General features: G+C 33.6%; 3 protein-coding genes and 1 pseudogene across 3 annotated transcripts; all 4 read left to right on the forward strand.

The window, feature by feature from the left end:
• Nucleotides 1-2,457: 2,457 nt before the first annotated feature.
• LOC107423065 (LEAF RUST 10 DISEASE-RESISTANCE LOCUS RECEPTOR-LIKE PROTEIN KINASE-like 2.4) lies at nt 2,458-5,903 on the forward strand. The gene is given in 4 exon segments (XM_060816584.1): nt 2,458-3,406; nt 4,462-4,494; nt 4,576-5,010; nt 5,013-5,903. Coding segments are annotated over 4 exon segments (1,818 nt in total). The 5' UTR covers nt 2,458-2,736; the 3' UTR covers nt 5,693-5,903.
• An 8,004-nt stretch (nt 5,904-13,907) lies between these two features.
• Nucleotides 13,908-15,229, forward strand: LOC132803432 (LEAF RUST 10 DISEASE-RESISTANCE LOCUS RECEPTOR-LIKE PROTEIN KINASE-like 1.3). The gene is made up of 2 exons (XM_060816446.1): nt 13,908-14,673; nt 15,222-15,229. Exons 1-2 carry the CDS (start codon nt 13,908-13,910, stop codon nt 15,227-15,229), a joined length of 774 nt encoding a protein of 257 aa, XP_060672429.1.
• A 48-nt stretch (nt 15,230-15,277) lies between these two features.
• Nucleotides 15,278-16,670, forward strand: LOC107416031 (PR5-like receptor kinase; annotated as a pseudogene).
• Nucleotides 16,671-16,960: 290 nt separating this feature from the next.
• LOC132803433 (LEAF RUST 10 DISEASE-RESISTANCE LOCUS RECEPTOR-LIKE PROTEIN KINASE-like 2.7) lies at nt 16,961-18,655 on the forward strand. The gene is made up of 2 exons (XM_060816447.1): nt 16,961-17,009; nt 17,727-18,655. Exons 1-2 carry the CDS (start codon nt 16,961-16,963, stop codon nt 18,380-18,382), a joined length of 705 nt encoding a protein of 234 aa, XP_060672430.1. The 3' UTR covers nt 18,383-18,655.
• Nucleotides 18,656-27,508: the final 8,853 nt, after the last annotated feature.

Consider the following 27,508-nt stretch of genomic DNA (forward strand, 5'->3'; position numbering starts at 1 on the left):
AGAGTGGAAGGAAAGAAAGGGATGGTTGGAAAGATGAAAAGAGGGGGAGCAAATTTATTGTTTGCTTAAAATGAAAAAGAGGAAGGATATAAAGGAGGAGGAATACCTTTCCATCCAGAACAATTCCTCTACGAGTGGAGGGATTAGTGGAAGAATGAACTGTACCCATGAATAAAATAATTATAATAATTTTTTTACCCTCCACTTATTGAAACTATTATTATTTACCAGATAATGTTTTGAAATTATTATTATTATTATTATTATTATTATTATTATTATTATTATTATTTTGGTTTTTTCGTTGAGTTTGATGGGCCAAACTCCAAACACTATATTATGTGTTAACTTCCATTTAGTTTTCTTTTCTTTTTCCTTTTCTTTTTTTTTTTTTTTTTTGGAATAGGACATGGAGGTTCTCTTTTTTTTCTTAATAATATTGCCAAAAAAGTTTTGCTAGTGTCTTTTAGTAAGTTAACACATGAAAATTTATGACAATTACTAAAACCCAAAAAAAAAAAAAAAAAAAGTCCGAGTAAAAAAAATCTGGAATAAAAAAAATTATGAAAATAATGTAAATAGAAAAACATTAGTTTTCTTTTTTCCTTTTAAATTCATATTCTTGCAATTTTTTCTATAACATGCTCGGGTCTGTTTGATATTTTTTTAACTAATTAAGTAGTAAGTTATGAAAATCAAAATGCTCAACCAAATATATATATATATATATAAAAAGGGAAAAAGGCAAATATTTATCTTATTTGGTTATTTTCATATTAATAATATTATTTAAAATAATATAACTTTCATATATTGCATAAAAAAATAAAAAACAAAAAATGAACTATTTGTCAAACGGGTCCTTAATTTTCCATGCATTCTCGATCGAAATAAGATCAATGATATATATATATATGGACACACACACACACATATTCAATTTCCATTTTTGTCTTCTTTGTTGATTAAATGAATACAAAGTAAATAGCAAATATACATTGCTAATACTCTCTTCTTCTTTTTTTCGTTTTTTGGGCTTGAATCAAGTATTTTTTCTTGATTTTGCAGGAACTTTAAATAAATATTTATTACCAATCATATAGTATAGTATACGCTTGTGTCCTCTATCAATAAAAAGAAAAAAGAATTTCTAAAAAAGAAAACAAAAGAAATGTGAGTCTAAAAAAAAAAAAAATTTGAGTACCGATATATATATATATATATATATATCTATATATTTCGCAAATCAACACATATATATAGAACAGGAAAAAAAAAAAAAAAGAAAAATAATTTTTTTATTTGGTTATTTTTATAGCAATAATATTCTTTTTAATAGCATATTTTTCATGCAAAATTATATCGTAATTATGTAATTAAGATTAATATGGTCATTCGATATCTAAAATGTTTTTTTTTTTCTTCCATTTTTTCCTACTCTATCAAACGAAGGATGGAGATATACTTTCCATTAGTCTTCTTGTTATATCAAACAAGGAGAGATAGGTTGAAATCTTCCCAACCCTACATTTCTCCATCCCTCCTTCCTCTTCTATGCTTCTCATTTTCGATCTTTCCTACCAACCAGAGGCTAAGTTTGAAAATTTTTCAATTTGTAAGAAAAGGTATTGAAGGAGTTGAAAAGTAAAGAAAAATAAAAACACATATGTAAAATTAAAGAAAATAGGTAAATAAGGACATGTGCCGAGAAATTAGACTGGTCAAGCCATTATATATTGCATTTATTGCAATTTTACTTTTTTCAAAACTTGTCGAAACGGATGCACAATTAGTCACCTATATATAAATATATTTCAATATTATACAATTATTCTATCTTTTATCTGTTTTTTTTTTTTTTTAAATAACCTTATTAATGGTTTATTAACGGTTAATTTGGGGGCCTAAGGAAGCTGCCTTGGTCGCCTCTACCCCAGAGCTAGCCCTGCCCATATGATTGTCTTTTGGAGTACCAAAATCAAATTTTACATATATATATATATATATATATATGTATATGTATATATATTCATCCTTGATTGTACTTGTTTTTTAATCTCAATCATTAATTGCCATCAAACTCCTAGGTACTGGATATTTTTTCACCTATCGGATTCAGTAACTTCAAATACATTTTGAGTTGTGGTGCTGATTATCCAGAAAGTGGAGAAATGTTTTTTTCTTGCATGTGGATAGAAATGGTACGATGGACAGGTGATGCTTGTAGACTTTTCTAGCAAATTATCCGAAGACTTGAAAACTTCAAAAGATTTTATTTAACTTCACGGCTTGCCTTGTAAAAATGAAACAAGAATATATATATATATATATATATATAAGATTTGATTATTAACTTTAGGATATTGATATTTAATTTATCAAAACATATACATACATATATATATAAATTGACAATAAACAATACAGTTGACTTTTTTGATATTGGGGAAACAACGGTTTTTTTTTTTCTTTGAAAGAAGGGGAAACAGTGTTAACTGTGTTCAAAAAAATAATAAGTAAATAAAAACAGAGTAGCCGACGCGCCATTATGAATTGGTTTGAGTCTAACCAAAAGTCAATATTTCTACAATCTGCCACTCATTTTATTGACGAATACTTCATTTCTCCACCCTAATAATCACAACCAGAAATGAAATCCAGGCTTTCCTTATCATCATCTCCTTTTATTTTTCTTTCATTTTCTTGGCTGCTGCTAGTTATCATCAAGTTTCCTCCATGTTGGAGCTTGGATTTGGTCAGAAGCTGCGTTACCGGTTCAATTGTGGGAATATCACAGGCATTGACTACCCTTTTTGGGGAGATGGTAGGCCAGATGGTTGTGGGTATCCTCATCTATATCTCCACTGCAACAAAAGCCAACCTACCATTGATATAATGGGTGTGAAATACAGGGTGTTAGACATAGACCAAAACACGCAGATTCTCCATATCACAAGAGATGATTTCTCTAATGATTTGTTATGTTCACCAACATACCCTAATACCACCTTCGATTCGGACCAATTTGAATATGCTCCAGATTTTGGGGGAGTTACACTTTACTATGATTGTCCTCCTGCTGTTCAAGGCATGGCCGGGTATTTCAATTGCACCCATCAGTCAACTCATAAGAATGGAATTATAGGAAATGAACCCCAAACTATGGGATGCAATTCAAGCCTCAGAGTTGGGATGCGGCGGAGTTATTTTGGTGTTATTTGGGATTTGCCGAAATTGGCAGAGGCACAGAAAGAAGGATTTGGATTGAAATATAAGGTTGATACTTGGTTATGTAGCAACTGCACCAAATCTGGAGGAGCTTGCGGTTATGACATGGATTCCAAGCAACCAACTTGCTACTGTGCAGATGGATCTTCTGGGCAAAGGCCATGTCCTCTAAGAAAAGGTACCAACCCAGCTGGATTAGTTTCCTTAATTTTGAATATACGTTTTTGGTATTTTGGTATACTCACCACGTACTACTAATTTTCAAATTTTCACGTTTCCAACTCCAATTCATACTTTTCCTTTTGTTTTGTGGTTAGTTGTTCTACTCTATTTTATTATGGTTACACTACGCGATATATAGTATATACTTTCATATAAGGCGTGCTAGTGCGTTTTGTTTTGTTTTTGTTTTTGTGTTTTTGTGTTTTTTCATTTTTTTATTTTTATTTTTTATTTTCTGTTAGCCATACGGGTCCTTCTTCCAACAATAAAACCAAATTATAGAGGAATACCACAAAGCAAAACCATGATTAGCTAAACTATGGGATACCCAGTTGGTGTGGACGTTACTTCTTTTAAAAATATTTGACAGCTGCTGTCCTTCTATTTTATTTATTTATTTATAATGTTATACCTGTTGCTCCACGCACCACGTAAAACACATAGAAATTTGAACCAACAACTCGGTTTAAAGCTTTAATCAAACGTAACCCTGTTTTTAAAAATAAAAAATACACTTAACTCTTTTTTTTTTAAGTGTTAAAATTACCAATACACCCTTCCTTATAAAAAAATATATTTAAAACATACCGGTTTCTTATTCCTCCAAAATTTCCACTCTATCATTGTTCTTTTTCTATTCTCGCTCTGTCATCAACGACGTTTATTTTTAGTTTATTCACAAAAAGAAAAAAAGAAAAAAAAATGTTTCTTTCTTTTTAACAAGTATCTTTTTAGTAAATTAGAACATAAATAAAGGTTGTGAAGGATTATATAAGGTAGTTATGATCTTCCAAACAATTACATATAATTAAAAGTTGCAAGATGGTCTCCTCTGTTTAAAAAGACAGATTATACAAAATGGTGGAAAACAAATGGACTAAGGTAGTATCAAAAGTTACCTAAAATTCATATCTATTTATGAACTTACTTATTTTTTATAAAATTCATATTCTATTTATGAAGTTACTTATTTTCTTTATTTTTTATTTTTTTCATCTTCTCTTGCTGTAGCAGAATCCTCTTCAAACCGTAATTTGGCCATAGGTAAAATTTCCCATGCTCTTTTTCTTTGTGACAATGAAATAAAATATATATAAGGCTTAAAAACCTTTTTCTTGAATATAGGAATTTCAGCGGCTCTGGTTGGACTTTTGTTTAGTTTTGCTATAATGCTATATATCTTCAAGAGAAAATGTTCATCAATTAAAGCAATGTTCTTTGGGAAGGAAGACAATAGAGAGGATTTTGATGTGGAGGCATTTATAAGGAATTATACTTCATTTGCTCCAAAGCGGTATTCTTATTCACATGTCAAGAAAATGACAAACTCATTTACAAACGAGATTGGGAAAGGAGGATTTGGTTGTGTATACAAAGGAACACTACCTGATGATCGCCTTGTTGCAGTGAAAGTCCTTAAAGAGTCCAAAAGCAATGGAGAAGATTTTATTAATGAAGTTGCTAGTATGGGTAGAACTTCTCATGTTAATATTGTCACTCTTGTTGGATTCTGTTATGAGAGGAATAAGAGAGCCTTAATTTATGATTTCATGCCCAATGGTCACTTGACAAATTCATATCTAATCCAGAACATGAGAATGCAACCGATTGCCTAGATTGGAATAGATTGTACGAAATTGCTCTTGGCATTGCGCGAGGACTGGAATACTTGCATTGTGGTTGTAATACAAGGATTTTGCATTTTGACATAAAGCCTCAAAACATTCTTTTGGATAAAGACTTTTGTCCAAAAATATCAGACTTTGGCCTGGCCAAACTATGGTTGAATAAGGAGAGTATTGTGTCTATGATGGGTGCCAGAGGAACTGCAGGATATATAGCACCCGAAGTATTCAGTAGGAATTTTGGTGGAGTGTCTCATAAATCCGATGTTTATAGTTATGGAATGTTGGTTCTCGAAATGGTAGGAGGAGGGAAGAATATTGATCCTAGAGTGTCTCATACTAGTGAAACAAACTTTTCTTATTGGATTTATGAAGATGTGGAATTGGGTACAGATTTAGGACTCTTGGGAGTCACAACAGAGGAAGAAAAAGAAATAGCAATGAAGATGCTATTAGTAAGCTTTTGGTGCATTCAAACAAATTCATCAGATAGACCACCAATGAGTAAGGTTGTAGATATGCTGGAAGGAGACCTTCAACATGTCCAGATTCCACCAAAGCCGTTCTTGTTTTCTCCAGCAAGGTCCCCTCAACAATCCACAGAATCATCATTATAATTTATTATTTATTTTCTTTTCCTATGTGTTGCCCATTTTCTTTCTTTTGTAATAGATTTATCATGCTTTGGATTCAGCGTTTATGTTTGGTCTCTTTCAGTTCCATATCACGGGGATGGCAAATGAATTTGATTGTTGATCCCGGTTGATGTAGTTTTGGGTGCTATATTTTGTATAAACTGAACATCTAAAATTTTTTGTACAGACCCTTGGCAAATTTAAAATTTCCATGAGTATTTGTTTTGGGTTGTGGTGGGGGGGGTGGGTGGGGGTTGTTTGAGTGTAACTAAAAGTCATATACCTCAACGATCTACCACTCATTTTATGGATGAGACTTCATTTCTCCACGCTGAGCACAACTAGAAATGAATTCCAGGCTTCACTTATCATCATCTTCTTTTCTTCTTTCATTTTCTGGCTGCTGTTAGTTACCATCAAGTTTCGTCCATGTTTGAGCTTGGATTGGTTCAGAAGCTGCATTAACCGGTTCAATTGTGGGAACATCACTGGCGTTGATTACCCTTTATCGGGATATGGTAGGCTGGAAGGTTGTGGGTATCCTCATCTACATCTCGACTGCAACAAAAGCCAGCCTACCATTAATATAATGGGTGTGAAATACAAGGTATTAGACATAGACCAACACAAGCAGATTCTCTAAATCACAAGAGATGATTTCTCTAATAATTTGCTATGTTCACCAACATACCCAAATACCACCTTCGATTCCCACCAATTTGAATATGCTCCAGACTTTGCGGAGATTACAATGTAATATGCTTGTGCCCCTGCTTTTCAAGGCATGACCGAGTATTTCAATTGCACTGACCGGTCAACTTATAGAAATGGCTAGATAGGAATTGAACCTCAAACGAATGTGGGATTTCGAGCCTCATAGTTTGGATTCGTCGGAGTTCTTACCGAATCCAGCAGAGCTTGTGGTTATGACTTGGATTCCAAGCAACCAACTTGCTACTGTGCAGATGGAAGCTCATGCCGTTCCTCACCACCACAAACTGCAGGCCAAAATGCAAAAGCTACCTACCCAGCTGCTTTAGAGTGCTATTTCATATTTGGTATACACAATGCGACTAGTTTTCACTCTTTCATCTCCAATCCAATTCATACTTTTCTTTCGTATGGTAATTGGTTTTCTACAATCTGATTTATTTTATTCTTTATTTATGGACACACTATATACGGTACTTAAATTTAAGGAGTGCTGGCAATTCTTTTTTTTTTTGGTCTATACTTGGCTACTAGCACCATATCGAATCAATAAGTTACCATATTTCTGCACCTGTTTTTGGGGGGGAAAAAAAAAGAAAAAAAGTATTGGCATAAACTTTGGTGAGAAAAAAATTTGATCTTTAGTTTTCCACTACTACGCCAAGAGACTTTATACCGACTATACCATTTGACTTTTTGAATTTATATTAATAAGTTTCCATTAGATATGATAATGTGCCATTATTTCTGTCCCTTGCATAAAATGGAAGAAAAAAATAAAGAGAAAAAAAATAAAGAATACGGAATAACAAACAAAGTATTTAAATTCGTTAGAAATGGAACCAAAAAATATAAATTAAACTAACGTACAGGCACAAATTTCAACACGTATCTTTTACATAAGTGAGGAGATAAATAAAACTTGTAAAAGGATTTATATAATTAGGATCCACCGAACCATTACTTCTAATTAAAAGTTATAAGATGTTACTATGAGTTAATTATATTACATGATCCCCTCTGTTTACAAAGACAGAGAGATACAAAAAATGGAAACTAATGACTAAGGTAGTTCAAACTTCCAAGTTATCTACTATACATTCATTAATTTTTCCCAAGATACCTACAATTCAATTGCCATTTTTTAACTTAAGCAGTTCAGTCTCATTTTTCTTGCAGTTGCAGAGTCTTCTTCGAACCGTAATATTGTCATAGGTATAATGTCGCCACTCTCTTTTTCTCATATTGATACAGTGAAATAATATATTTATATACACAACTTAAATACTTATTTTGGATATAGGCATTTCAGTGGCTGTGGTTTTACCTTTGAGCATAATTTTTGCTATACTTCACAAAAGAAGAGATTCATCCATTATAGAAATGGTCATTTCGGAGAGAGAGGATGTTGACGTGGAGGAGATCATAAGGAATCCTGCTTTACTTGCGCCAAAGCCATACACTTATTCACATGTCAAGAGAATGACAAATTTGTTTACAAAAGTAATAGGGAATGGTGGATATGGTTGTGTATACAAAGGAGCACTACTTGATGCTCGTCTTGTCTCAGTGAAAGTCCTAAATAATTCCAAAAGAAAAGCACAAGATTTTATCAATGAAGGTTCTAGTATGGGTAGAACTCATGTTAATATAGTTACTCTTCTAGGATTTTACAACGAGGGGACAAACAGAGCTCTGATTTCTGATTACATGCACAATGGATCACTTGATAAATTCATATTTAAGCTAGAATCTTCGTACAACTTGTTGTCTAGAATGGAAAACATTGTACGAAATTTCTCTTTGCATTGCATGAGGACTAGAATACTTGCATTGTGGTTGCAACACAAGGATTTTGCATTTTGACATGAAGCCTCAAAACATTCTCTTGGATAAGGATTTTTGTCCAAAAATCTCGGATTTTGGCTTGTCTCAACTATGGCTAACAAGGAGAGTATCTTATTGTTGATGGGTGATAGAGGAACAGTAGTACACATAGTACCTGAAGCATTCAATCGGAACATTGGTGAAGTATCCTACAAATCTGATGTTTATAACTATGGACTATTGGTCCTCGAAATGGTTGGAGGAAGAAAGAATATTAATGTTGGAGTGTCTCATACTAGTGAAATATACTTTCGATATTGGATTTGTAAGGACATAGAATTAAATAAAGATTTAAGAATTTTGGGAGTCACAATAGAGGAGGAAAAAGAGCTGGCGAGGAAGATGGTATTATTGAGCTTTTGGTGCATTCAGACAATTCCATCAGATCGACCACCAATGAGTAAACCTGTAGATATATGGTAGAAGGAAATCTTCAATCTGTCCAAATTCCACCAAAGCCATTGTTTCAATCCTCAAAATCATAATATTGGAAGTTTATATATATATTGTATGTTTTTGCTGATTCCTTTTGCACAAGTCAATTTTCTCTTTTTGATGTTTCCCAAGTTTCTATGTTTTTATCATGCTCAGTTATTGTATGCGGAGAGTGAACCTACAAAAGTGGGAAAGCTTGCTAAATATATATATACTCATCCGTTTAAATAAGCTGCTAATTATACTTTGTCAATGTGCGAGCGGGCACCTTTAAAATTGTCTAAAAAAGGATTAGTCAATGTGCATGCAAACTGATGGGGATATATACTTTACCGTTAATGTCCTCACAACGCATGGAGAATTATCCAAATACTTTATGGGGTGTTTTGATAGTGGTAAAGTTAGTGGAAATCTAAATTTTTTTAGAAAAGTGAAATTTTTTCCTGTTTGGATAATTTTTAAGAGAAGGAATTTGTGGGTTCAAGTGGAAAATAAATCTCGTAATTTGGAAAATTGAATCCTACTAAAGAGATATCATTCTAAAATTTCTTGAGAAAATAATATTATATATTTTTTTAAATACAATTTTATCCTTTAATTTTAATGTATAAATTTATTTAATTCCTTATAAGTATTATTTTTTTTTCTATAATTAACCAAACACTGTAAAATGAATAAAAAAAATTCATTCTCAAAAAACTGAATCCTAAGAAACTGATTCCCAATAATCAGTTTTCTTCAATACTTTCCCTTTTATCATACATCCTATTAACTGTAAATTAGTAACAAATTGAGTAGTCAGCTGAGAGCCCAAATTGCTTAGTCATTTTTATTATTGCACGGCACTGTGTCAGCTGGGAATATGAACAAGCTAGTCAGCAGAACAATTTTCAGGCCCAAAAACTTGTCTCTTTTAACCAAAAAAATATAAGGTTGGTGGTAGAATTACTAAAAGTTTAAGGACAAAGGCAGCTAGCTATGAGCAACAATATTGGCGTGTTTATTGAGTTTTTATTCATCGTAAGGGGTGGTAATTGCCAATTTTATATTAGTTCTCGAATGGAAACTTAAAAGGGTTCAATTATTGGATGCTTTAATGATCAAATAAATGTATCGAATCTAATCTCTCTTAATTAGGGTGTTAAAAATAGTAAATCACCAAAGTAAAACAGAGATAAATAGAGAATTTTGGAGCTGCTAGCATCATGTATTGCATGAAAATCTGTTTTAAAGTCCTTTTTGCCTACAATTCAATGCCAGGCCTTAATTGAGCCTTCAGGACATGAGGCCCAATGCCCTGTTATGTTAGGCCTATCTGCATTGTCAGACACTCATAGCTTGTTGAGTCAACACTTAGCTTTCCATGACTGACGGCCTTCTTATTTTTTTTTATTTTGAAATATGTGTGGGACCTCTGATGTACTGATTTCAGACTTCGATGACTCTGCTTGTCCGGAAAAGTTGAAGGACTATTTTTTTTTTTTTAATTTAATTTTTGATGGAAGAAGGGATATAGAACAGAAGTTTCCATGAAATACAAGTTTGTGGAACATTTTCTGGATTAATTTTTGGTCTATTTCTCAATTTCACATTTGCAGTGTGTCATGGGGCAAAATAAATAAATAAGGAGAAAATTGATACGCAGACCAAAATTACGGTAATCTTTATAGTTTTCGCTGTAATTATAGCCACAATGGAGAGAAAAACAAACACAAATAAAGAAAAGTAAAAACAGAGTAGCAGAGGACGAGCAATTATGAATTCGTTTGAGTCAACTAAACGTCAAATCTTTGTAGGATCTACCACTCATTTTAATTCACAAAGACTTCATTTCCTCCACCAAAGACCTCTACTTTCTGGAAATGAATTCCAGGCTTTCCTCCTCGACTCCTTTTCTTCTTCTTCAATTTTCTTTGCTGTTATTTATCATCAAGTTTCCTCCATGTTGGAGCTTTGATTGTTCAATAGCTGCAGCAAACGATTCACTTGCGGGAAAATCACGAACATTGGCTACCCTTTCTGGGGAGATGGTAGGGTGGAAGATTGTGGGCATCGTGATCTACGTCTCATCTGCGACAAAGACAAAACTACCATTAAGATCAAAGATGTGGTGTACGAGGTATTAGACATATACGAAGACACCCAGAGTCTCCAAATTAAAAGGGATGATTTCTTTGATAGTAAAGGATTATGTTCACCAAAATACCCAAATACCACCTTCGATATCCAGCTATTTGAATATGATCCAGAATTTGCAGAAATTACAATAAGCTATGATTGTCCTTCTGCTCATAAAGGAATGCCCGGGTATTTCTCTTGCCCTGATGGGTCGACTCATAAGGATGGCCTCATACAACTTGGACCTGAAACTAATCGGGGATGCAATTCGAGCCTCAAAGTTGGGATTGGTCGGAGTTATTTTGGCTATATCGAAGAATTTTGGCGACTGGAAGAGGCACTGTTCAGAGCAGGATTTAGAGTGAAATACAAGGTGGATGCTTGGTTTTGCAACGACTGCACCAAATCCGGATCAGGCGCTTGCGGTTTTGAAGTGGATTCCAACGAGCCCACTTGCCACTGCGCAGATGGATCTTCTCCGAAAGGCCCATGTCCTCCCCAACCACCACCCACAGCCCCAATTAAAGGTACCAACAGGACAAGACAAATAATGGTAGATGTTATACAACTTATGTCGAAAAGATTGCTCTTTTAAAAATATACGAGTATAATTGAAGGATTATATAATGTTTTTTAAAAGGCTATTATATATTGATTAGTATTAGTAAAATGGTTTAGTTGGTGAAGTCTCGCAAAGAGACAGGAATTTTTTTTTTTTATTTATGTCTCCTCCGCTACGCCAAAAGACTTTACTAAATAAACCATTTGACTTTGTGGTTTTTTTTTGTTTTTCTTTTTTTTTACCAGTTTCTATTCGATATGATAAGTTGCCATTTATTTTTTCCCCTTGAATCAAATGGAATAATAAGGAAAAATTGTAAATAGGGGATTTAAATGGGGTATGTAACCAACATATGCACATTAAATTAACATGATAAACATGATTTAAAAAAAAAAAAAAAAAAAAAAAAAAACTAACATGATAAACACACATTAAGATTGTGGAGGATTATATAAGATGATTATGAGAGTAAATCATATTTTACATGATCTCCCCTGTTTAGAAAGATAAAGATATACTGAACTATGGAAACTAATGACTAAGATAGTTCGAAGTTAGCTAGAATTCCTTTTCTATTTATTTTGAAGTTACATTTTTGTTTTGTTTTTTTTTTTTTTTTTTGAGTCTAACCTTTTCTAGCTTTTGCAGAATCATCTTCAAATCGTAATTTGATCATAGGTAAAATGTCAACCATCTCTTTTTCTTATTTTGTTACTATGAAGTAAAATGGATATACAACTTAAATACTCCTTTGAAAATATATAGGCATTTCAGCGGCTGTTCTTGGACTTCCGATAATTTTTGCTGTAATTCTATCTGTCTATAAGAGAGAATCAAGAATCTCCCGACCCAACTCGTCACTTGGATTGGAAAACATTGTACAAAATTGCTCTTGGAATTGCACGAGGACTAGAGTACTTGCATCGAGGTTGCAACACAAGGATTTTGCATTTTGACATAAAGCCTCAAAACATTCTTTTGGATAAAGATTTTTGTCCAAAAATCTCTGATTTTGGCCTGGCAAAACTGTGGCTAAAAAAGGAGAGTATTGTATCAATGACTGGTGCTAGAGGAACAGCAGGATACATAGCACCTGAAGTATTTAATCGCAACTTTGGAGGAGTGTCCCACAAATCCGATGTTTATAGCTATGGAATGTTGATCCTCGAAATGGTTGGAAAAAGAAAGAATATTGATGTTGGAGTGTCTCGTACAAGTGAAATATACTACCCTTCTTGGATTTATGAAGATCTGGAATTGGGTAGAGATTTAAGAGTTTTGGGAGTTACAACAGAGGAAGAAAAAGAAACAGCAAGGAAGTTGACATTAGTGAGCTTCTGGTGCATTCAGATGAATCCATCAGATCGACCACCAATGAGTGAGGTTGTAGATATGCTAGAAGGAAATCTTCAATCTGTCCAGATTCCACCGAAGCCATTCTTGTTTTCTCCTGCAAGGTCTCCTCAACAATCTTCAAAATCATCAAAATAAAAGTAGGTATGCTTAGTATCTAATTCCCTCTTAACAGTTTGTTTTATTTTCCAATGTTATGACCGTTGTCTTTTGTATATAAATATCATGCTTAGGTTTGGGCTTCTGTTTGGTTTCTTTTTGTTCCATGTCCAGGGTTAGAGTAAATGAAGTTGAAGGTCGATTCCATGTGCATGTATGTAGCTTTAGCAATGAAAATTATGGGCTTAGTGGGGATGTACACAGCAAACTGAGCTTTGCCCTGTATACATTGAACATCTAAAGTAATATAAACTGACCCTTGGCAAATTGAAATTAGGCGGCATACACAAATATGTAGAATCTGTCAATCAGCGCAAGACATTCAACTATGGAGCTTGAGATACATTCGAATTGAGCGGTGACCTTCTAGAAGTTGGCTTGCGGAAAATCATTTTTCTTTTCGTGTAGATAAAATAGTTGCAACGGACAGGTGAAGCTTGTAGACTTAAAAGGAAAATTTTCGAAGACTTGGAAACTTCAAAAGATTTTATTGAAGTTACTTTGTAGCTTCCGTTGGAAAAATTAAGTTATTAATTTTTTTGTTAGTTTTGATTATTTACTTTTGGATATTGAAATTCAATAAAAGGGTTGTCTTTTAGACAGTTTAATTTCATATTTTACTATAGGATTTCGAGTCTAATACAATCTTTGTATCCGTTAGTAGGAACTAGTTTTAATTGTAATACTTAAAAAATTAAGCTTTTCCTTTCAATTTAGATCAATGTATTTTAAAGGATCAACCACTTTAACATTATGTTATAATACAGCCATATATAAAAAATAAAATAAAGAACAAATTGATACAAAGACCAAAGTAAACAAAAACCAAAAAAATAAAAAGTAGAAACAAAGTAGTGTACACGCCACGACGAATTCGTTCAAGTCAACTAAACATCAATATTTTTTATGGTGTAACACTCAATTTTATTCATGAAGAATTCATTTTTTCCACCTTAACGTCTTCTAGTGGAAATGAATTCGAGGCTTTCCTCATCATCGTCTCCTTTTCTTCTTCTTCCATTTTCTTTACTGTTAGTCATCATCAAGTTTGCTCCATGTTGGAGCTTGGATTTGTCAAGGAGCTGCAGCAACCGGTTCGCTTGCGGGAATATCACGGACATTGACTACCCTTTCTGGGGAGATGGTAGGCTGGAAGGTTGTGGGTATCCTCATCTACATCTCTACTGCAACAAAAGCCAACCTACCATTGATATAATGGATGTGAAATACAAGGTATTAAACGTAGGCCAAAATACTCAGATTCTCCAAATCTCAAGGGATGATTTCATTATTAGCAATGGATTATGTTCACCAACATACCCAGACACCACCTTCGATTTCCAGCTATTTGAATATGATTCAGACTTTGGAGAAGTTACAATACACTATGATTGTCCTTCTTCTCTTAAAGGGAAGCTGGGGTATTTCCCTTGCCCCGATGGGTCTACTCATGAGAATGGCTTTATAGGAGATAATACCGGATGCAATTCGAGCCTCAAAATTGGGATTGGTCGGAGTTATTTTGTTGATATCGGAAATTTTTCGATAATGGAAGAGGCACTGATCAGAGAAGGGTTTAGAGTGAAATATAAGGTGAATACTTCTTTATGCAATGGCTGTACCAAATCCGGAGGAGTTTGTGGCTATGACTGGGATTCCAAACAACCAACTTGCTATGATGGATCTTCTCGGCAAAGCCCATTTCCTCCCCCATCACGTCCCAGACCGCAAATTAAAGGTACGAATAAAGGTTTCTCTTTTAAAAATATATGAGTATATAATTAATGGATTATATCATTTTTAGTCAAAAAAGGATATTCTATATATCTAATTAATAAAATGTTTGGAAAAAAATATTATCTTTAGGTCCCCTCCACTACTTCAAAAGACTTTAACAAATAAACCGTTTGACTTCGTTAGTTTATAGTAACAAGCTTCTATCAGATATGATAATTTGCCATTAAATTTTGTCCCTTGGATTAAATGGAATAATAATAAGGAAGAACAGAAACAGGAGATTTAAATCCTGTTGAAATGTAACCAACAAATGCACATTAAACTAACATGATAAACACACATAAAGATTGTGGAGGATTATACAAGGTTATTATGATCCGCAAACAAATTAATCACATGTAACTAAAAGCTGGAAGATGTTACTGTGAGAGTAAATCATATTACATGATCTCCCCTGCTTAGAAAGACAGAGATACAAAACGATGGAAACTAATGACTTAGGTAGTTGCAAGTTAGCTACAATTCTTTTCTCTATTTGTGAACTTACAGATTTTTAGTCTCACCTTCTCTTGATATTGCAGAACCATCTTCAGATCGTGGTTTAATCATAGGTAAAATTTCAACCGTGCCCTTTTTCTTATGTTGCTGCCATGAAATAAAATAGATATACAACTTAAATACTCTTTTGAACATAGGCATTTCATCAGCGGCTGTGCTTGCACTTTCAATAATTTCTGCTATAATTCTATCTGTCTATAAGAGAGTATCAATGATCTGTTGGAAGAAAGAAAATAGAGAGGAGTTTGATGTGGAGGCATTTATAAGCAATTATACTTCATTTGTCCCAAAGCGATACAGTCACTCACATGTCAAGAAAATGACAAACTCCTTTGCAAACATAATTGGGAATGGTGGATATGGCTGTGTATACAGAGGAGCACTACCTGATGGTCGTCTTGTTGCAGTAAAAGTGCTAAAAGATACTAAAAGCAATGGAGAAGATTTTATCAACGAAGTTGCTAGTATAGGTAGAACTTCTCATGTTAATATAGTCACTCTTCTCGGATTTTGCTACGAGGGCACCAAGAGAGCTTTGATTTATGATTACATGCCTAATGGATCACTTGATAAATTCATATTTGATCAAGAATCTCCAAACCCAACTCGTCGCTTGGATTGGACAACATTGTATGAAATTGCTCTTGGAATTGCACGAGGACTAGAGTACTTGCATCGAGGCTGCAACACAAGGATTTTGCATTTTGACATAAAGCCTCAAAACATTCTTTTGGATAAAGATTTTTGTCCAAAAATCTCTGATTTTGGCCTGGCAAAGCTGTGGCTAAAAAAGGAGAGTATTGTATCGATGAGGGGTGCTAGATGAACAGCAGGATACATAGCACCTGAAGTATTCAATCGCAACTTTGGTGGAGTGTCTCACAAATCTGATGTTTATAGTTATGGAATGTTGGTTCTTGAAATGGTTGGAGGAAGAAGGAATATCGATCCTAGAGTTTCTCATACAAGTGAAATATACTTTCCATATTGGATTTACGAAGACATAGAATTAGATAAAGATTTAAGAATTCTGGGAGTCACAACAGAGGAAGAAAAAGAGATGGCAAAGAAGATGGTTTTAGTGAGCTTTTGGTGCATTCAGACGATTCCATCTGATCGACCACCAATGAGTAAAGTTGTTGATATGCTGGAAGGAAATCTTCAATCTGTTCAGATTCCACCAAGGCCCGTCTTGTCTTCTCCTGCAAGATCTCCTCAGCAATCCACAAAATCATAACAATTTATTTATATATATATATATATATATATTTATGTTTCCCAAGTCTCTATGTTTTCTATCATATGCTCAGCTTTTGAATGTGAACCTACGTACAAAAGTGGTAAATTAAGCGTGCTAAATATATGTAATGACCAATGACCGTGTTGACAGGTTCAGGAGAAAAAAAATGTTCCGTTTGGTTCGGTGATTTTTGTCATTACAAAGAGGATTAATTCAAATAAATGACATGTACGTGCTTATATTTGAAGAGTTTAATCATTTATTTTAGTCTCAAATTTGATGATGCAAATCCTGATGATCCCGGAGAAATTCCAAGTAACCAAAATTTTAAATTTGATGAAGGTGTAACAAAGGACTAGAAAAGGTGCAATCTTTAATATTGATATGTATATATATATATATATATATATATATGTAGATAATGTGGAATAATTATTCTTGCTTTTGTTATTATTATTGCTGTAGAAGCGTAGAAGATATAATTGATAACATGAAGGTAGATAAGCAATTGAGCAGTTTTCTTGACCCATGGATAAAAGGTTCGCTCGTGTCTTGTATGGGCCGGGAGGGTGAGAGTTGTAGACTTTTAGGAACGAGTCCAAAGACTTCTAAGCTTTCCGAGTGATTTGATGGATCGTTAGGAGCCCAATTGTTTTTTTTTTTTTTTTCACCCAAAAAAAAAAAAAAAGGACGAAGAAGTAATATGGAGTGTTAGTTACGATAGGCATTAACTTTTTTCCCCTTATATATCAAATTTAATACAACACAGATAACCAAAAAAAAAAAAAAAAAAGATTCTGACACTTTGAAATATAAATGATACATGTATTCTAAATTTTGAACTTATAATACATAATTCTTACATAATTCTTAAAGGTGGCCTAAACTTATAATTTTAGTTAATTCATTAAAAAAAAATTTTGAATGATCCAAAAATAATATATTCTAATAAAAACTAATATTAGTTATTTTATATATCTAAAATTAAAGAATGCCGTGTAGTTAAAGATATATTCCTTACATTTATTTAATCAAATTCAAAGACACAGTAATTACACGGTTGTCTCTCAAAAACCACCGTATGGGACCCACATTTGCGATGTGACAGTTTTTGTGTGCGGGGACCAGGTGATCCCAGTTTGTTCCAAATTTTGCGGTAAATGAAGTTGGGTGGCAAAGTTAATTCAAAGTCAACTAAGTAGTCAATGTTTAGCCAGTCCAGGCTCTGTTTTATTACTTTCCTCTATGAATTGCAGCTGCAGAGTATTTGGGTATAACAATCAATGGATGCCAATCTCTTACCTTCCTCATCATCTTCTCCATTTTCATTTATCTTGATCTTCATATTCTTCCTCACAATTCCTCAAAAATCTTCAAGCTTCTTCGCAGTAACCGGTTCATCTGTGGAAACATCACCAATGTGGGCTATCCTTTCTGGGGAGACTGCAGGCCTGAAGTTTGTGGATACCCTCATCTCCATCTCAACTGTGAGAGCAATAAAGTGACAACCATAGAGATCAAGAATGTGAAATACCCAGTATTGGAGCTGAATCTGAGCGCCCAAATACTCAAAATCGCTCGGGATGATTTCTTGTCTGTACTTTGTGTTTCCGAGGAATCGTCACAGGATCCAATCTTTGATTCAACACTTTTTGAATATGCTCAAGGATATGGAAATCTAACAGTTCTTTATGATTGTTTTTCATCAGGAAATTTCTCTTTATGTGTCAATGGCTTCAACAAAACATTGTTACCGTTTGAACCTGTGAATTGTACTTGCGATCCTGAAGAGCCAGAGAATCCAATAGGGGAACAGGATTATGGAATTCCTTCATCATGCAGCACAATTATGCCTTGTTGCAACTGTTTTCAATTTATCTTCCAACACCAAAATTCAGTTTTGATGTTCTAAACATCTTATATGGCACTAGTTGCTCTGTTTAATTGTGTGCTCTTAAATCTTTTACCCTCTATTTTTTTTTTTTTCCCAACCTGCCTCTACTTTAAGAATTCTATTCTAATTAATACTCGTACCTGTTTCCTAAATTAATGCTTCCTACAAGTAAGAGATTAAATTTTATGCTTGAAGCCTTGTCTTATTTCCAAATTGTGGCTCAACTATGGAAATAATTTTTTTCATTCCCTCCAGTTTACAATTTTTCCCATTCTCATAGGATTATGTGATTTCATTAGTTAATGAAATGCATGCCCTTCATTAGCATTACGCCCATGTATAATTTCTGTTCGAAATATGTGACATCTATTTTCATGATCAGCGTGTGCACTTTTCATATAATTTATGCACTATATCCTTATAATTTTTGGTAGCCAAATTTTGGTAATTTAAGCTAAAAAGCTTTAAAAAAAATGTATAATTCTTTTTTTTTTTTTTTCCCTTTTTGGATCTCTACTTTTTGCATTCATTTTCTCTTTCAAACTTGGACGTTTTATGTTAAAGTTTGATTAAATTTTAATATAATATGTTAACACAAATACTGCCTAATTATTCGACATTAAAAAAATAAAATAAAAAGTTTGTGGCTGGGTTTTAGGTTCGACCTCAAACTGTTCTTTTTTAAATATCTAGCCGTACAATTAATTAAAAAAAAACTATATTTATTAAATTAATAAGAAAAGAAGACAAACACATGAGAGTCAGTAAGTGGAAAAGATAAAGTATCCCAGAGTACCACTTGAATCTTCCACGTGGAAAAAGTGGGACACACATGCTTCTACATGGCAACACAGGTTGCAGCCCAATCCTAAAGTTTTACTTCTTCCTTGTTTTTTCTTATAAAATATCCATGAACTTCCAATTTCACTTCATTCAGAGTAATTCATCTTCTTCACCTTACAACCTCTACACGAAATGAACTCCAAAATTTACTCATCCTCACCCTCTTCGCATCTCTTTCTTCTTATTCTTCCCCTTTCTTGTCTGTTACTTTTCATCAACTTTCCTCCATGTTGGTGCTTAGATATGTTCACAATCTGCAGCAAGCAATTCTCTTGTGGAAATATCAGTGGCATAGATTACCCTTTCTGGGGTGGTGATCGTCAGAAAGATTGTGGACTCCCTCATCTACATCGTCTTTGTGATGGAAACCTTACCACCATACAGATTATGGTTAGCAAATACAAGGTTTTAGACCTAAACCAAGAAGAACAAATTCTCAAAATCTAATGAAACGATTTAGTCGGACATTACTGTTCACCAAAGTATCCAAACACCGCATTTGATTCCAATCAATTTGTATACGCTCCAGACTCCATTGAAATTACGATTCTGTATGATTGTCCTGATGAAATTGACCCAATTGGAATCCATGAAGGTTTCACTTGTCCACGCGGTTCTGCTTACAAAGGTGGCTTCATAACATTTAAACATCAAGATATGGCGGTCAGCGGAGCCTCATAGTTGGCTTTCTACAAAGTTATCTCGAGAAAGAAACGGAGTCGAATTCGACGTTGAAAATTGAAGAGGCTCTGAGAGAAGGTTTGGAGTAAAATATAAGATGCATAATAAGTCTTGTTTGGATTGCACCAAATCAAGAGGAGCTTGTGGTTACAATTTGTTGTCCAACCAAACAACTTGCTACTGTGATGGATATGAGCCATCACCTGGGGAAGTAACATGTCCTTTTTCTTCTTCACAATCACTCAGTCCCACAGGCCAGTTGGACGATATGCAAGGTAATACATTTTTCAACACTAAATAGTACTTGTATCGAATGCATCTTGATATCATATTTTTCATGCTAATTATTATATGTTACAAATTTTATATTAATTGGAGGTGTACAGTAAAGGCAAATATAATTTTAGTCCATGGAGTAGTGATGATGGAGTCAAGCGAATTAATTAGAAGATATATGAATTAATTAGCAGATATATATACATATATATATATATATATATATATATATATATATGTATATGTATGTATATAATTAATATTTGTTCATATGTATTCTCAATAATTTAATTACCAAGCATGGTCCATTCAAATTCTACAATAAAATGTTCAAAAAAATTTAGTTATAACAAAAGTTGGTTTCGCCAAAAATAAAGAAACGGGAATAAAATTATAACTTCCTTTAAGTTTCACCAACTTTATACACATTTCTTTTCTCTATGAAAATTATTTTAGAAAGCATGAAGAAAACTATATACTATATGAAGATTTTTCTTTCAAGAAACAAGATTAAAATTTACACCAAAAAATGACCAAAATAATGAACTATATATAATTTTATTAAATAGACATTACTAAATTACGATGTGTTTCACATAGTTTTTTTTTTCAATTATTTTTATTTTTATTTTATTTTTTAAAGTGTTTCACATAGTTATGTTGAAGTAATTAAGTCGAGTAACGACCATGTGGTACTTGACGTTTATGTTAAGTAAAATCTAGTCAACTTGATAGGTTTCTCTAGAAGACCATGCCAAAGATTTAACTAGAGGCTGATCAAACCATTACATATAGTTTTCAAAATCTTAAATTGATTATATATACTTGTAAGCAAATAGATATTAGTAGTGACATTGTCCTAATCATCGCCAGCCAACATTAAAAAATGATGTTTCCTATGGAAAGAAAATTGTAGTTTTCACTTCTTCATCGTTTTTACTCTTTTATGGAGCAATTTAATTCTTATATATATATATATATATATATTATTTTACCATAAAAAATATATATGTAGACATTTAAAATATTTAAATATATGTTTTTTAAAAAATATATATCTAAAATATTTTACCTATCGATTTCTTTTAGAATACACATAAGTATTTTACCCGCCCGCTAATTAGCACTTTGATGCTTCAATTATTGTTTATAAAAAATGACTAGCTAGAAGCGAACACCAGGTCAACCGAGCCTAATTAAGACAGTACAACTTACAACGGTCTGAAAAGATATGTTGGAAGTAGTGAAGAAAATGTCGCCAATTTCAGGAAAATGTCGGTGACATTATCCAATTTCGGCGTTGTTCTACACCGATAGGAAGGGAAAGAAATATCGGCGAAACCGATTTACAAGAGATGGTGAAGAAAGCCGCCAGTGAAAGCCCTGTGTACCGCGTTCTCTCTTCCTTCACCTCCGAGTACATCCCCATCAATTTCTTTCTTTTCTCTTGTTTTTACAGAGAACATAAGCAGAAGAAGAAGAGGGTTAATGCCTTAATGGAAGCTAATAAGCCATTAATTTTCTGAACAGTTTGCACAGAGAGCAAGAGAGAGAGAGATGTCGGGCTGTTTTACTTTTTTTTTTTTAATTTATATTATTATTATTTTTTTGGCTCAGGTATCTCCACATATCAAAGGTTTTAGTTGATAGAGCTTAGCTTGTGAGGTGTCCTCCACTCATTCACATGCCAACTAATATTATTTTTGTTTAGAAAGTATAAATGTTTTCTTTGTGTTTGTTTTTCTTTGATGCATAAGGGGGTTCTTCTTTAATTTTTATTTTTTTTTATTTTTTAATCTTTTAGAACTAAAAAATTAAAGTAACAATTATTAAAATCAACAGTTTTTTAAATGCAACTATTTGAAAATTTTATATATTTTAATATTATTTGTTAAATTTTATATATTTTAATGTTAATAAATACTATATTTTTTATTTACAATAATTTTTAATATTTATAAATTATTTTATTATTATTATATTTAATTACCGTATTTTTTTTACATTATTTGATTATATTAGTTATTTCATATGTAAAAATATTTTAAGTTAAATATTTATAGTTTTCATAATTTTATCGACATTTCCATCGATATTTTCATAAAATTTTATCTTCGACATTTTTATGAATACCGAAATTTTCATTACTGGTTGGAAGTTTTAATTATTCTTTGCCTTAATATTGGAAGCACTCGCCTCCATTTTCACTATTTGAAGTCGTGATGGTATGGGGCATGAAAACAATTTTAGGATCCGATTAGAGAAACCTGCCTATCCACCTCACTAATTAAGATCCCTTGAATGATTCCAAAGTTATCCATATTACAATAGAAAATTCTCCACCTCACTAATTAAGATCCCTTGAATGATTCCAAAGTTATCCATATTACAATAGAAAATTCGCCAAGGATGACTTTCTCTTCTAAACAAGTGGTAAAGACAACAAACGTTCAAAAAAGTGGGCATTATTTTCTTATTTGAATTTGAATCCCTCCATTTTTAATATTAAAAATATATAATTAATTCTTTATTGGATAAGAAAATTCATTACAAGAATCGCAATGATAGACAACACAATTAATGCATCACACAAAATAAAGACTGATGTTTTATGAAGCACCGTCTAATGTCCTATCGCTAAAACTATAAGATAAAAGGTGACGCATTAATAGTGTCACTTAATATTAAAGAAAAGCCGATATTGTACAAAACACATCGCTAAAAGTTTAAAGAAAAACCAACAGAGTTAAAATACGTCGCCTATTTTTTTAGTTTTTAGCAACGCTTTTTGAAATGCATCGCCTATTTGAAATGTAGCAAGGCCAGGTGGTGTGTAACAGCCCAATCCACCCGCATGCGATATTGTCTGCTTTGGGTCCAACCCGCACGGTTTTGTCAAAACGCGTCGCAACGGTTAGGGGGAATCTTCTTACAACCCCTACCTACCAATCCTACTGGCACGGACTTCCAGGCCCAATCACGATATTGTCCGCTTTGGGCCCAGCCAGCACGGTTTTACATTCCCTCATGGGAACGCATCGCAAGGGAAAGGTATCCACATCCTCTTTTAAGGTATGCTTCATTTTCCTTTTCAACCAATGTGGGATCTCACATGGTGCCAAAAAGAGAAATTGACCAGTAAATCTAATGGCCACCACTGGTAAAAATGGCTCGATCTAGTGCGTTGTCGGCAATCTTACCATGATTTTTGGATGGCCCACTAATCTCAAAGTAGCCTTCGAGGTGGTTTGATGTGTGTACTTGTTGATGGTTGGAGATGGGTGAAAATGGGTGGTGGCTGGTGTCCTCCCCCCAAACCTCCAAGTGACCTAATAAAGCACCACTTGTAATTGCTACTGTGCACTCACAGAATTGGCTGGAAGTGTGACACATGGCACATGTCGATGAGGTGCAATTTGCATGTTTCTCACATGTGTCAAAAATATACCCGGAAAAGTTAGTGCCAAAAAATAATTATAAATTCATAAGTCTGTAGCTTTTTAACTACAAGTCCAAATTAAGCATTTATTAGTTTATAAACTCATATCAACAAGTACTATACAATGGTACACTAGTTAAAACAAAACTCATAAAAATAAAAAGTCAAACTCGGCTCGCTTAAATCTATCCAAGTCATAACTTGTTTCATTTATAACTTTTTTAACCGCAATCTCAATTTTAGAATACTACTAGTTTACAAACTTAGATCAATGCATACTTTGCCATGGTGTCTCAATCAATGCAAAATTCTCCAAAATTCTCCTTGCACTAAAAAATCAATAGTAGGATCCACTTTGTTAATCCAAATCAACTATGGTCAAATTTGGTCAACACGCAAAAATTTCCAGCATGCTTTAGTTGGGAGTGTAACATGGTAGATGAAGCAACTTGTGGACTTATAGCAAAATATCCGAAGACTTGGAGACTTCAAAATATTTAATTGAAGTTACTTGGAATCTTCCCTTGTAAAACTAATTAAGTAATTGATTTTTGGTTAGTTTTGATTATTAACTTTTGGATACTGAATTCAATAACAATGTTGACTTCTAGACAGTTTAAGTTCATATTTCATGACAAGGATTTTGGATCTAATACAATCTTGGTATCCCGCTAGTCTGAACCAATTTTAATTGTGGCACTGAAAAAAAATTAAGCTTTTCCTTTCAATTGAGACCCATGTATTTTAAAGGATCAACCACTTCAACATTATGTTGTAACTCAGCTACATAAAAAATATATATATATATATATATAATAATAATAATAATAATAATAAAGAGAAAATTGATACAAAGACCAAAGAAAGCAAAAGCAAATAAAGAAAAAATGAAAACAAAGTAGTAGCTCGCTGTTATGAATTTGTTCTAGTCAACTAAAACCAATATTTCAATGATCTAACACAAAATTTTGTTCATGAAGAATTTGTTTTCACCACCTAAACCTCTACTAGTGGAAATGAATTCCAGGAGTTCCTCATCAATGTCTCTTTTTCGTCTTCTTTCATTTTCTTGGTTGTTGTTGTTGAATGGAAACAAAAACCAGAACAGCAAAACAAAACAAAATAGAACAGTAAAACAAACAAAACAGAACAGCAAAACAACGAGCAAAACCCGAAGGAAGGAAAGAAAACTGCAGCTGCTGGTTTATTGAATGATTCTCTGCTTTTGTGGCTTACAGCATACCAATGGAAAAAACATAACACTATTTATACTAATACTTAACCCTACCTACATAAAACATCATAACATTACCCTAAAAGAAGTTTATAAAACTTGGACTTTAAGAAAACTTGGACCCTAAGTAACCAAGGCCCACAAAATAATAACCCTAAAAATCAAGTTTATATTTCAACATTCCCCCTTAAACTTGATTAGTTATTCCTATTAAACTTCTCAATTTAACAAAGACTTCATGCTTGAGAGGCTTGGTAAAAATATCGGCTACTTGATCATGAGTCTTCACATACTCTAGCTGTACATCTCCTTTGATAACGCATTCTCTAATATAATGATAACGCGTATCAACATGTTTGCTTCGATCATGAAAAATAGGATTCTTGGCAAGGGCTATTGCTGATTTGTTATCCACGTAAATCTTGGTTGGTTCTTCTTGTGGACAGCCCAACCTCCTTAACAAGTTTCGAAGCCAAATTGCATGACAAACACAAGAGGTGATAGCTACATACTCCGCTTCACATGTTAAAGAGTAACAATTTGCTGCTTCTTTGACATTCATGTAAACGCCGTATTTCCCAAATAAAACACAAAACCACTTGTGCTTTTACGATCATCTATATCTCCACCCCAATCACTATCACTATATCCAACAAGCTTGTAATCATCGAAAGTTGAATAATACAAACCAAAACTTATTGTACCTTTTAGATAACGAAGAATCCTTCTTGCTGCCTTCAAGTGAGTTGTTGTTGGATTCTCCATGTATCGACTTATAACTCCTACAGCATAAAGAATATCCAGCCTTGTACATGTCAAGTATCTTAAATTTTCAACCAAGCTCTTAAAAAATGTTGGATCCACCTTTTCTCCTTCCTCATGCTTTGATAACTTGACTCCACATTCCATTGGTGTACCAACCGGATTTGCATTATCCATTTTAAACTTCTTAAATACCTCCTTAGCATACCCTTCTTGAGTAATTAATATGCCTTCACCTCCTTGCTTTACTTCAATGTCGAGATAGTAAGACATGAGCCCAATATCGGTCATCTCAAACTCCCTCGTCATCTCCTCCTTAAACTCGGCAAACATACTTGGATTGCTGCCCGTGAAAATTAAGTGATCTATATACAAGCACACAATCAAAATATCATCTCTTTTAATTTTAATGTAAAGTGCATGCTCATATGGACACTTGATAAAATTCCTTTCTTGGAGATACTTGTCAATTCTAGCATTCCAAGCTCTTGGTGCTTGCTTCAACCCATAAAGTACTTTCTTCAACCTTAAGACTTTGTCTTCTTGTCCCTTGATTTCATATCTTTGTGGTTGTTCCATGTAAACTTCTTCTTCAAGAACTCCATTTAAGAACGCAGACTTCACATACATTTGATGTATTTTCCAATTGTGTTGAGCTGCCAATGAGATGATTAACCTTACCGTTTCTAGTCGTGCAATAGGTGCAAAAACTTCATCATAGTCTATACCAGCCCTTTGACTATAGCCTTTCGCTACCAACCTTACCTTATACCTTTCAACCTCACCTTTAGCATTCTTCTTGGCTTTATACACCCACTTCACACCAATAGCCTTGGATTTTTGTGGAAGTAAAGCTGGTTCCCAAGTTTTGTTCTTCTTGATTGCTTTTATCTCCTCATCCATGGCATTCTTCCAATTTTTATCTTTCATTGCCTCTTGGAAGTTCACGGGTTCACAATCAGCAAATAAACAAAACAAAGTGAGATCATCCTGGTTTTCGGTTACCTTATATATCTCTTGTAAACTCCTAAACCATGGAGCCCTTTCACTTGAATTTCCACCTTCTTGAAGACCTGCTGTTGGTGAAGCTGGTGGGGTGATCGGCTCCTCTCTTATTAGCTCCATACCTGGCTGTTCCGCTTCTTCCTCTTCAAGATATGGGAGAAAATTGTAGCTTTCATCATGTGATTCCCAATTCCACTCTTCTTCTTCATTAAATATAACATCCCGGCTGATTATTGTTTTCCTACTCTTAGGATTGTAGAGTTTGTACCCTTTGGAGTTTATGTCATAGCCAATGAAAACATACTTCTCACTTTTGTCATCCAATTTGCTTCTTTTCTCATCAGGTACATGGGCATGAGCTATGCTTCCAAACACTCTTAGGTGTGAAATACCGGGCTTCCTTCCACTCCAAGCTTCTTGAGGTGTTTTTACCCACACACTTCTTATTGGAGATCAGTTAGATAGGTAGACAGCACATGCAACCGCCTCTGCCCAAAACTCCTTCGGCAATCTCTTGCTTTTAAGCATGCTTCTCGCCATATCTTGGATTGTTCTATTCTTCCTTTCTACCATACCATTCTGTTGGGGGGATCTTGGTACTGTTAAAAACCTTCGAATTCCATGTTCTTCACAATATTTCTGGAATTCATTTGATGTGAACTTTCCTCCTCGATCAGATCTCATAGCTTTAACCAAACAGCCACTTTCTTTCTCAACAAGAGCCTTAAACTTCTTAAAATTCTCAAATACCTCTAATTTTTCTTTCAAAAAATATACCCACGTCTTTCTCGAAAAATCATGAATGAAAAGAAGGAAATTGTAACTCTTACCAAGTGAACTAGGCTTCATCGGACTGCACACATCAGCATGTATAAGTTCCAGCGGCTTTCGAGCTCTTGAAGTT

This window comes from Ziziphus jujuba, chromosome 4 (genome assembly GCF_031755915.1).
Source record: "Ziziphus jujuba cultivar Dongzao chromosome 4, ASM3175591v1".
NCBI classification, from domain to species: Eukaryota; Viridiplantae; Streptophyta; class Magnoliopsida; order Rosales; family Rhamnaceae; genus Ziziphus; species Ziziphus jujuba.